The 12,852-nt window shown below is 40.5% G+C and overlaps 1 protein-coding gene across 4 annotated transcripts in view; it reads left to right on the top strand.

The window, feature by feature from the left end:
* The window catches only part of STAG1 (stromal antigen 1), a 357,281-nt gene that overhangs the window by 238,671 nt on the left and 105,758 nt on the right, over positions 1-12,852 (top strand). For all 4 annotated transcript variants that reach the window (XM_050965354.1, XM_050965355.1, XM_050965352.1 and 1 more), the window contains 3 exons: positions 10,220-10,312; positions 10,421-10,510; positions 10,708-10,911. In XM_050965354.1, the coding sequence (XP_050821311.1) occupies positions 10,220-10,312; positions 10,421-10,510; positions 10,708-10,911 (387 nt within the window). The remainder of the gene's footprint in view (positions 1-10,219; positions 10,313-10,420; positions 10,511-10,707; positions 10,912-12,852) is intronic.

The following is a 12,852-nucleotide window of genomic DNA, read 5'->3' as shown; positions in this document are numbered from 1 at the left end:
TGCTAAGCTGCTTTGGCTAACCCCTGATGCCACACCACCTACCTATAAGAGAACAGATTCCAGCTAGGGAATCAGAGTTTTTCTCACCTAGCTCCAAATTCCTTAGTAATGGAGGCCATTAATGAATAAGGCAGACAACATAACTAAAAGTCTACCCCATACAGTAAGGATCGCAAGAGACTCAAACTTTTTGGTCATAAATCCTACGCTGCAGTTCAGAATAGTGAATCATCAGGTGATCATGGCCAAATACATCTATTTACATTATAATAGTTTCAATTATTTTATTGCGCATCTGCCAGAAGAACATCTGGACAGTTTAAGTCCCACAGTCCAAGTCCCACAAGAGGGTCAATTCTTAGCAAAGACATTGCTCCAGGCCTCCTTGTTTGCAGCAGATACTGCAGCATGGCCTATCTCCAGTGGAGTGGTCATAAGAAGAGCATCTTGGCTACAACTGTTGAGCTTTACAAGAAAGGTTCAGAGTACTATCAAAAACTTTCTTTTTGATGGGTACAAGCTCTTTGGGGACTTGACAGATTCCTCTCTCCACACTTTAAAGGGCTGAAGAGCTACATTGCAACCCCTAGGGATTTACACTCCAGTAAATAAAAGGATATTTATTAGGTCTCAGTTGACGCAAAGGGCATGTCGACCCATATTCAACATATTGTAAAACTTCTGAACCTCTGTCCAAGAGACCAAGATACACAAAAAAGAAACCTCCTTTGGCTACAGCTGCATCATCTTAGTCATCCAAGTGACAGTTTTGATGGCTTAGTCAAGATTCTGAACCATCCAACTGACAGGGTCTTAGAGCTGCACCATATCACACCCTTCCATCCTTTTGGATGCCCTCTCCCATTTTCAAGATGCATGGGAACATATAACATTGAACCAATGTGTTCTGGAAGCCATAACAGCTGATTACACTATCCATTTCAAATCTATCCCTCCTATCCATTCCTTCTCCCCATCCCTCTTCAAGGACTCCTCTCATGATCAGTTACTAGAGCAAGAGGTGACCTGTCCTCTACATTTAGGAACTATAGAACCAGTTCTTATGCAACACTGAGGATTCTATTCAAAGTAAGTACTTCCTGATTCCCAAAAAGAATGAAGGGTGGAGGCTAGTTTTAGACCTCAGATCTCTAAACAAATGAGTAAAGCAACGAATTCAGGATGGTGACCCTTGCAGATAAAATTCCTCTGTTAGAAGTAGGAGATTGGTTTGCAGCTCTCAACCTAGAAGTCATTTTAATGTCGCTATTCACCCTTCACTACAAGAGATTGCTTTGTTTTCTAATAAACACTGAACTGTACAAATACAGGGTGCTCCCTTTTGACCTATCTTCAGCACCAAGGATATTTTCAAACATTCTGGCAGTCGTTGCTGTTTGCCTATGTAGTTTGGGTATAATCATTTTCCCACACCTAGACAATTGGTTGATCAGGGACAGAGCATATCAGGAAATGTTGACGTCAGTAAAGAGTACTTGTTCCCTGTTTCACAGCTTGGGCCTTCAAATTAACCTTGAAAAGTCCTTTTTGATTCCTCTACAGCATTTAGATTTCGTAGGAGTTTCCCTGGCTGTACTGACAGGCAGAGCATAGCTACCATCCAGCAGATTTCATGCATTAGCAAATCTCATCTAAAAGATTCTGGGTAGTTCTCAGGTAATAATAAAAGATTGTCTTCAGCTGCTGGGACACTGGTCAGCTTGTGTCTTTGTACTGTGCAGCATGCCAGATTACACCTCTGAGATCTACAGGGATGGCTTTGAATGTATTACAAACCAAACAAATGCAGTTTAGGCAGATGAATGTCTATACTCTCAGATGTAACCCACAATCCAAAAATGAAGCATGTAGTGTTATCACTGTGATGGAATGAATCTACAAGAATGAAACATCTGTGCAGGTTTTGGTTTGGTACTTCCACCAAATGAGTGCATAGCTAACCACATATTCATTTCAGCTTCTTGCCTCCCAGGTATTAAGAACGCTATGGCAGATGACCTCAGCAGACATTTCTTTCAAAGTTACAAATGGGAACTGAACTTCTGAGTTCTCCACAATATATTCTCAGCTGGGAGAGTACTGTGTTTGCCATGGCAGCCAACGCAAAATGTATCAATCTGACAGTCCATATCCCTATGTTCACACCTTTTTCAAGACTATGATAAATTTTGTACAAACTGCGCATTGTAAGGTATCATCTGAAAACTCATGATTTGCTGATCATTATTGTCCTGGTCAAATACGTGTGGCAACAGCGCATGTAAAGTTATAAGATTCTACTTTATGCTACTAAGACATTCCAAATCTGGGGAAGCAGCCACAAACCAGTTCCTCGGAGACAAAAAGCAAACTGATTCCTCAAGTAGTGTCAACAAAATGGCCTCTCATCTGTTTAAGCAGCCATTCTTTGGCAAGAAAAAGGATATGAGCAAGACATTTACAAAGAAACAGCTGAAGGTTCCTGTCCCCACAGACTTTGTCTCCTAAACCCCAGCTGGAGATGATTCTCAAAGAAGAGGAAAAAAAGTATAAAGAATGAAGAACAGACACCCCAAATCATTTCTTCCTTCATCTCTACTCACAACATTGATAACACTTGAAGGACAAAGGAAGCATAATTGGATTGGGGAGGGATCCTGGCAGAAAGGAATTCCGCCAGTAAGACTGCAAAAACATGTAGTGAGAGAGACTTTTGCTTTGAATTCACTTAGCTTGTTAAGTTAGGTATTAGCTGCGTTTCACCTTTATTTCTTTGTAACCAATTCTGACTTTTATGCCTCATGACTTGTAATCACTTAAAATCTATCCTTCTCTAGCTAATAAACTTGTTTTATTGTTTTATCTAAATCAGTGTGCTTGGACTGAAATGTTTGAGAAAATTCATAAAATGATGGACTTTATATGATCTTGTATTGTCCAGGAGAGGGCTGTGGAGTACCAGATAGACATTTCTGGGGGCTGTTTGGGACAGAGGGTTGTCTTGCAATACTGACCCAAGATCCTGGTTGAACACTTCACTCCACCCTGCAGATTCTGAGATGCCAAGCATGGTTCCTTGATGGTTCTTGGCAATAGAGAGATCCTATTTGTCAGAGGTGCAACGTGTTTTATTAAATAGTAGAAAAGAATCTACAAGAAATACTTACATCCCAGAAATGGAAACGATATTAGCTTTGGTGTAATCATCATCAGATTTTGGCTACTCACTCTCCTTTTCCCAGAGTATTGGATTACCTATTGGAACTGAAACATCGGGGCTTTCTTTGAATTCCATTAAGGTTCACTTAGCAGCAGTAAAAGCTTTTCACATACCCATAGGAGATTTTTCACTCTTCACTCATCTAACTACAACAAGATTCCTAAGAGGTGTAGCAAAAAGTATGTGATCATGTGATTTAATGCTGTCATAATTCAGATATACAAGAGAGCCAAATTAAGGTTGCCATGCTGCCTGAATGTCGGGGTGGGGGGTGGGGAAGCAGTGTCTCTCAGGCTTACAGCCAGCGAAGACAGACAGTAGCAGACAGAAGGTTAGCTGCACTTGTCTACTCTGGTACGCTCCCTCACTGAGGTTGCAATGAGGTATGTAAACCCTGCTCCAGGCAGGAAAAAGTTAAGTTGTTGCTCTGGGCTTAGGGTGATCATATGTCCTACTTTGGCCAGAACAGTCCCTTTTTAGGCCCTGTCCCAGCTGTCCTGATTTTTTTCCCACAAAGAGGCATTTGTTCCATTTGCTCTTGCTGGCTTGATCAGTTGGCAAGAGCAAACAGGACAAATGCCCACTTTTTGTCAAAAACGTGGGGTGCAGTGTGGAGGAGGTGAGCAGAGATGCCACATCCCCACGGGGGAGGCAGGGCTGTTGGGGAATCAGTGTTCCAGCATGCATGAGGGGATCCCCTATTGCGTGGGGGGGGGGGGCCCTCAGGGTTCCAGCAACTGGGCAACAGCCTGGCTCGCAGTGCAGCATGACAGGATTACAGCAATGGGCAATAGCAAAGGGTGTCTTTGGGCGAGCAGCTGGGGTGTCCCGTTTTCTCTTTGGGAAATATGGTCACCCTTTCTGGGCTGGAGTGGCCCCTTCCCTTCCACACCTGCAAGTCATATCGAGAGTGGAGGAGGAGCTAAAGAGGAGGGGAAGCTCAGCTTCACAGAGGATAACTCTGGGAGCAGAGCACTGAGCTTCCCAGCTCACAGGGAGAGGCCTGGCAGCAAGTAGAGCCTGTTCCCTTGTCTAAAAGAAAGCCCCAAGTCCCCTAAGGTGAAGGGGGCTGAATTATATTCTTTATGCTGGTCATCCAGCAGACTATGAACCGGATTTCACCCCATCCAAGGCCCGTCTGAAGGAAGAGAGGCAGAGGCCCAACTGGGAATGACTCTAAATTCCTTTTCCTTCATTTATTTTCCTGCTTTATTTTTTGTTATTTCTTGGGTTCTCAGAAGGGGTGAGCATCCAGAGACACTCAGTTGCAGGGTTAAGACTTTGTTACCTTCAGAATGCTTCCACTTGACTGGACCTGGAGTCAGTATAGAACCCCATTAGCACCTCAAGGGGGCACTGCTGAAACATCAAAACCCTTACAGAGGTCCATAAATTAGCCTGACACAGCAGGAGGAGGAAAATTGTGGGCAAAGACTGCCTTGTAAGACTCAGGATCTGAGTCCTTTTCCAAATGATGTAAGCAGAGAGCCCAGTGAGCAGCTTCTGCCAGTACAGAATCAGAATACTGGACTTGTGATGCAATTAAAAGGTTTATCCATGGGCAGCTATTCAGAATTTTAACTTCTTAACTGGAGAATTGTCCCTGTGAGTGCCAGTGGGCGTGGTGAACCCCATAGAATGTTCCACACATGGGACTGGAAGGAGTCTCCTGCGTCATCCATTCCAGTCCCCTACTGTCATCGGTAATACAATCATATAATCTTATCATAAATTTATGAAGATCTATCTTAAACCTAGTTAGGTTGTTTTCCCCACTACTGCTGTTGAAAGGCTGTGTCCAGTTCTGGTGCCGACAATTCAAGAAGAATTTTGATAAATAGGAGAGGGTTCAGAGGAGATCCATGAGAATAATTAAAGGATTAGAAAACATTACTTTTAGTAATAGATTGAAGGAGCTCAATCTGTTTACTTTAACAAAGAGGAGATTAAAGGGTGGCTTGAGGTCTATAAGCACCGACATGGGGAACAAATATTTAATATTGGGTTCTTCTGTCTAGCATAGAAAGGTCTAGCATGATCCAATGCCTGGAAGTTTAAACTAGACAAATTCAGCCTGGAAGTAAGGTGTAAATTTTTAACAGTGAGACTAATTAACCATTTGAACAATTTACTGGTGGTCCTTGTGGATTCTCCATCACAGGATTTATAAATCAGGATTAGATGTAGCAACCTTTTATGTACTTGAAAACTATTATCATTTGTCTTCTTTCCATGCCCCCCCCCCCAAGTCTTCTCTTCTCCAGACTAAACAAACCCACTTTTTTAATCTTCCATCATAGGTCATGTTTTCTAGATCACTATTCATTTTTGTTGTTCTTCTCTGGACTTTCTCCAATATTTCCACATCCTTTCTGAAATGTGGCATCCAGAACCGGACACAATTCTCCAGCTGAAGCCTAATCAGCTTGGAGTAGAGTGGAAGAATTTCTTCTTGTGTCTTGCTTAAAACATTCCTGCTAATACATTCCAGAATTATATTCCCCTTTTTTGCAACAGTTTTATATTGTTGACTCATATTTAGCTTGTGTTCCGCTATGACCCCCAGATCCCTTTCCACAGTATTCCTTCCTAGGCAGTCATTTCCTGTTTTGTATGTGTGCAACTGATTCTTCCTTCCTAAGTGGAGTACTTTGCATTTCTCCATATTGAATTTCATCCTATTTACTTCAGACCATTTCTCCAGTTTGTCCAGATATTTTTGAATTTTAATCCTATCCTCCAAAGCACTTGCAACCCCTCCCAGCTTGGTATCATCCACAAACTTTATAAGTGTACTCTGTATGCCATTATCTAAACCATTGATGAAGATATTGAACAGAACTGGACTCATTTGATATGCCCTTCCAGCTTAACTGTGAACCACTGATGGTTACTCTCTGGGAATGGTTTTCCAGCCACTTATGCACCCACCTTTATAGTAGCTCCATCTAGGTTGTATTTCCCTAGTTTATGAGAAAATCATGAAAGAGTATCAAAAGTCTTACTAAAGTCAAGATATACAACATCTACTGCTTCCCGCCTATCAAGAAAGCTTGTTATCCTGTCAAAAAAAGCTATTAGTTTGATTTGACTTGATTTGTTCTTGACAAATCTGTGCTGACTGTTACTTCTCACCTTTTTATTTTCTAGGTGTCTGCAAATTGATTGCTTAATTATTTGTTCCGTTATCTTTCCGGGTACTGAAGTTAAGCTGAATTGTCTGTAATTCCCCTGATTGTCCTTATTCCTCTCTTTATAGATTGGCACTAGATTTGCCTTTTCCAGTCCTCTAAAATCTCATCCATCTTCCATGCCTTTTCAAAGATAATCACTAATGGCTCAGATATCATCTCAGTCAGTTCCTTGAGTATTCTAGGATGTATTTCATCAGGCCCTGGTAACTTTGATGGCATCTAACTTGTCTAAGGGCATGGCTAGACTTACAGATATAGAGCGCTTTGAGTTAAACCAGCCTTCGTAGAGTGCAGTACAGAAAGAGCTGCAATCTGTCCACACTGACAGCTGCAAGTGCACTGGCTTGGCCACATTAGCAGCTCTTGCAGCGGCCACAGAGAGCAATGCATTGTGGTAGCTGTCGCAGCATGCAAGTGTCTGCAACATGCTTTTCAAATGCAGGGGGATGGGGTGGAGTGTGACAGGGAGTGTGTTGTGTGTATGTGGAGGGGAGAGAGTGGGTTTTTGGGGGGCTGAGAGCATGTCAGCATGCTGTCTTGTAAGTTCAGACAGCAGCAGTCCCCCTTTCCCCCCACCTCTCTCTCTCACAGCATTCCACAGTAACGGTTGCTTTGTCTCGGAGCAGATAAGAGTGCCAGATGTCAGAAACAGACATACATATCCGCATTCCTGCAGCGACGACAAAACAATTACAAGAATGGCCACTTGACTTAAGGGGATTATGGGACATTTCTGGAGGCTGATCAGAGCGCAGTAATGCAACACCTCGTTCACACTGGCACCCGGGCGTTTCAGACAACGTGCACCAAGCGTTAATCTTCTCGCTGAGGTGGAATGCCAGGAGCACTCTAGCCCTAGAGTCATAGCACCCTACATACCTTACCAGTGTGAATGGGTAGTGAGCGCACTAACTCACAAGTGTAGTCAAGCCCTACATAATTTTTATTTTGTTTTTTCTCTATTTTAGCTTCTGATCCTACCTCATTTTCGTTGGCATTCATTGTTAGATGTCTAATTGCTAATAAAGATTTTGGTTAAAATGAAAAAGTCATTTAGCACTTCTGCCATTTCCACATTTTCTGTTATTGTTCCCCCTCCCCTTACTGAGTAACGAGCCTACCCTGTCCTTGGTCGTCTTCTTGCTTTTAATGTATTTGTAGAATATTTTCTTCTTACCCTTTATGTCTCTAGCTAGTTTAATCTCGTTTTTGTGCCGTGGCCTTTCTAATTTTGTCCCTATTTTTTTGTGTTGTTTGTTTATATTCGTCCTTTGTAATTTGATATAGTTTTCACTTCTTGTATGATTCTTTTTTGAGTTTCGCATCATTGAAGATCTCCTGGTTAAACCAGGGCAGTCTCTGTCCTATGCAGTGATATAGTTTGCTCTTGTGCCTTTAATAATGTCTCTTTGAAAAACTGCCAACTCTCTTGAACTGTTTTTCCCCTTATAATTGCTTCCCCTGGGATCTTACCCACCAACTCCCTGATTTTGTTAAAGTCTGCTTCCTTAAAATCTATTACCTTTATTAGTCTTTTTCCCCTCTTACGATTCCTTAGAATCAAGAACTCTATCAATAATTTCATTATCACTTTTTCCCAACCTCCCTTCCACTTTGAAATTCTCAACCAGTTCCTCGCATTTGTCAAAATCAAACCTAGAACAGCCTCTCCTCTAGTTTCTTACTCCATCTTCTGAAATAAAACATCTCCTGTATAGTCCAAGAATTTCTTGTATAATCTCTGCCCTGCTGTGTTATTTTCCCAAAAGATATCTGGGTAGTTGAAGTCCCCCATCTCCACCTAGTCCTGTGCTTTGGCTGATTTTGTTATTGTTTATAAAAAGCCTCATCCACCTCTTCTTCCTGGTTAGTTGGTCTGTAGCAGACCCCTACCATAACATCACCCTTTGTTTTTACCCCTTTTATCCTTACCCAGATATTTTCAACAAGTCTGTCTCCTATTTCCATCTCAGCATCAGTCCTAGTGTATACATTTTTGATATATGAGGCAACGCATCTTCCCTTTTTACCCTGGACATTGTAATTTTCAGCTGCATTTTTCTCAGAGACCATCAAATCAATGGAACTTACACTCATGGGGAAAGACTCACTGGTGCCTTCAGGCCCCCCAGGGGCCACTGATCAACAGATCAGGACACACAGATATCATCAATTTCCTTGCACATTTCTAGCAAAAAAAACAAAAAAGGTCAGGAGTCTGGATGTGTTTCTCTCCCTTCCTAGAAGTACTGAGAAAAGAACTCCCTGCACCAGTTGCAAAAATCATATTGTTACAACTCAGGGCATTGGAAGTTGTATGGTGAATTCTCCTGTCTACTCAATCTACAAGAATAATGACTAGAGTCTAACATCAGGATATTGATTGCCTTGTTGTAGGTCGGCCACATTCCCAGTGACCTTGGCTATCTGATTGTAAGTCTGCATTAGACCCAGAATCTACCAGTGCCATATTGATCACCCTGGACTGGGCCTATGAAATTTTAGGGCCCAGGACCAGCAGCAACTCAGGAGTGCCTATAATGGTAGACCATGTATGGGAACATACTAATATGTTTTGGGGTGTTTGCAGTAGAAGCTGATAAGAAATTCAATTTGGTTCATTATCCATTCTATCCCTACCACTAGACAGATCCTTCCTAGCAGTATGCCTGTTGAATCTCTGCCTGACTTCTTACACCAAAGGCCAGACATCTTACTGACAAATTTCAGGAGGGACTCTGGTCTGATCTAGACGCAAGTCTTAAGACCTCCAGGATCCAAGGATCTTGGAAGGTGACCTGTCTGTGGACCTGAGTGGAGCTGTTGAGCAGAGTCCCTGCTCTGGCTTTTCTTGCACCCCACTTACTATGACTCAGCGCACAGTGCTGTGGCCAATAGAACTAATGCGATCCTTGGAGGCATAAACACAAATCTCAAGTGGAGAGGTTATTTTACCTCTGATTTGGCACTGCTTCAACCGCTGCTGAAATACTGTGTCTGGTTATGGTGCTCACAATTCAAAGAATGATTGTCATAAATTCAAGAGGGTTCGGAGAAGAGCCATGAGAATGATTGGAGGTAATGATTTCTAGGGATAGACTCAAGGAGATTAAGCTATTTATCTTAACACAGAAAAGTTTAAGGGGTGACTTAATGACAGACTATAATACTTACATGGGGAACAAATATTTAACATGGGCTTTTCAGTTTTGCAGAAAAGGTCTAACACAATCCAATGACTGGAAGACGAAGCTAGACAAATTCAGACTGGAAATAAAGCTGTAAATTTTTATAGTGGGAGTAATTAACCATTGGAACAGCTTAACAGGGGTCATGGTGGATTCTCTATCATTAATAATTTTTAAATCAAGTTTGGATGTTTTTCTAAAAGATATGCTTTAGGAATTATTTTAGGCGAAGTTCTATGGCCTGTGTTATACAAGAGGTCCGATTGGATGATCACAGTGGTTCCTCTGAGGGCCAAACGTTGGTCCCATTATAGGCAATAGCAAAATTTTCATTGACTTCAGTATTGCCAAGTTTTGGCCCCCAAAATAGGGGATGTATGGAGACAGTATCACAAAGAAAGAAATGAGGTTTTCCTTTAAGGTAACTGGAGTTCTTACTGCTTTCCTATTCACATGCTTTTCATCCCTGATGATCTTTTTTTCTTCCTTCCTTTCTTGATTTCTTTCAATTTAGAATTAGCTTCCACTTTTGGGATCTTTACCCTTCAATTTATTATTATATTAATGACATTAAGACATTTAATTATTTTATAGCACATTTTTCCTTATTTTTACAGGTGTTAACTGCAAAAGAAAGGAAAACTCAGATAGATGACAGAAACAAATTGACTGAACATTTCATTATTGCGCTTCCTATGTTACTTTCAAAGGTACAGTTTCACACAAAATATATTCTTTACTGATAATGTATATCATGTTTTCATTCTGTAGTATAGACGTTAATTGTTCTTCATTTTCTTTATTTCAATAATTTCTAGTATTCTGCTGATGCAGAGAAAGTAGCAAACCTTCTGCAAATCCCTCAGTATTTTGACCTGGAAATCTACAGTACAGGCAGAATGGAGAAGGTATGGTACACTCTGCAGGCACTCTTGTGGCTTTCAGCTGACTGATTAGTCATATTCATATTAAATGGCCATATTTGGAATAGCATGTAGTAATCTTTTACTGCTTTGATCTGTTGCTTAACATTCTCTTCTTGAATTTCATTGTTTATGTAATATTCTGTGTAATGTGAAAACTGACTTTTTTGTCTGATCCACAGCATCTGGATGCCTTATTAAAGCAGATTAAGTTTGTTGTGGAGAAGCATGTAGAATCAGATGTTCTAGAAGCCTGCAGTAAAACCTATAGCATCCTGTGCAGTGAAGAATATACCATTCAGAATAGAGTTGACATAGCCCACAGCCAGCTGATTGATGAATTTGTGGACCGATTCAACCATTCAGTAGAGGATCTGCTGCAGGAGGTTTGTTCTTTTAAAATTAACCTTGTTTTATCATATAAATTTGCATCTTTGATCCTTTGTCCATTTTGTAATATCCATTGTAATTTCCTGCATCACCATCAACTGCCTGATGAGTTGTCATGTTCATTCATACTAACACATTGCTCAGTTGTAAATCATGACCGATAGAGCAAAAGAGGTGACCTCCATAGAAGAGTAAATGAAAAACTTCAAAGTGATATAATTACATTTCAGTTAATATTTTTTCTAATTAGGTGTCAATCCTTACTCCTAATCTCCTACCTTTAACTCTAACCTTTTCTGTCTGTCTGTCTTTCTATAGCAGTAGCATCCAAAGAAAACACATACAGCACAGGATAGGCATTGTGCTAGGTGCTGAAAAATAATTGACTCAATGAAAGACAGGTAATAGTCTGTCAGCCTTGTTCACTCCTTGCTAAGGCATCTACTTGCCCATTGTCTCTGAGGGACTGGTTTGGCTACTCCCCAGACGTCTACTTTTAGTCTTGTTTTCAGCTTATGTCTATAACTTCACATATAATATTGCTGCGTGCTTTTTGTCAAGATGTTATTAAGTAAATTATGAGTTTTTAAATGATATCTCACAAGGCATACTTTGTTCAAAGATTATTACGATAGTGTGTAGGGCATGGACACCAGGGTACATTCTGTTACAGCAGGTGGGATATTGTGTTGTTCTACATGTTGGAGGCATCTGAGACTTACTTATAGAAGGATGGAGTTTGGAAGAGAAAATGTGGTGTGGGTGTTACAGTATGTTAAAGAAAGATGGAACCCTTACCTGGACATTTTCTTACATTAAACGGTTTGTGTGGGCTGAGTGTTACCCTTGTGCAAACTTAAATATGCTTTTTAAGGTGAATATAGTAGAAAAGTGGAAAACAAAATCCTTTCTCCCCTTAATAAAGTCATGTAAACTTGCACATACCATAGTAATTTTGAATAAGCAATACACGTCTAAAAAGTCAAATACATTTTTATATTTTATAATTGTGTACTAAAGAGAAGAAACATTTTAATATTGTTTTCCTGAGAGAGGTGAAAAAAACATGTTAAAGAAAGAGAGAGTCTCTGAAATAGTAAATGTATAGCTTGGACCTCAGAACATGTACAGAAAAACACAACAGTCCCCTTTCATCATATATTGTTGACCATTAACCAATGCAGACATTAGAAGATGAACATATAAAGCTGATATGCCCCGATAAAACTGGCTTCCAAAACCAAACCTTACCAAAATCTGTCTGAGGTACTCCCACTCCAGCTGGTCAAAGGTTTTGTCAGCATCCAAAGAAAGCAGCACATAGGAAGAATTGCTAGAATTAGCATTATAGATCATATTCAGAGTGCTTTTGATGTTGTCAGATAGATGTGCTACCAGAAGGAACCCCAACTGGTCAGAGTGAATATATTTGAGCAAGATAACACTGTCTGTTTGCTAGCACCTTATCATTATCTTTAACAGCCACAGTAATTAATGTGTAACTGGTAAGAATTTTTCCCTCTTTAACCATGCCTCTTTCCATGAATCTGGAAATTTGTTCCCTGTACTATTGCATTAAACAATTCAGTTAAAATAGGGATCAACACTTACCTTAGAGTTCTGTAATATTCCCCAGCAATCTCATCAGGATCTGGAGCTTTACTGGATTTTAAATTCTTAATTATACTATAACTTCCCCTGCAGCAATTTGCCTATCAGGAGCTGCCACATCGTCCTCTGAGTACTGAGATAGTTGGACACTTCTCAGATATCTATTTATAAGTTCAGGATTTGGATGTTAGTGTACAAAGTATGGAAAAACTTAACACCTTTTTTAGAGATCTAGTTGATACCAGTTACTTTTTTTTTTTTTTTTTTTTTGAGTTACTGCACAGGTCAATCTTACTCATGGTGTTCATAGGCCTCAGCACAGGAAT

This window comes from Gopherus flavomarginatus, chromosome 8, assembly GCF_025201925.1.
Source record: "Gopherus flavomarginatus isolate rGopFla2 chromosome 8, rGopFla2.mat.asm, whole genome shotgun sequence".
NCBI classification, from domain to species: Eukaryota; Metazoa; Chordata; order Testudines; family Testudinidae; genus Gopherus; species Gopherus flavomarginatus.
This window is presented reverse-complemented; position numbering and strand designations above follow the sequence as displayed.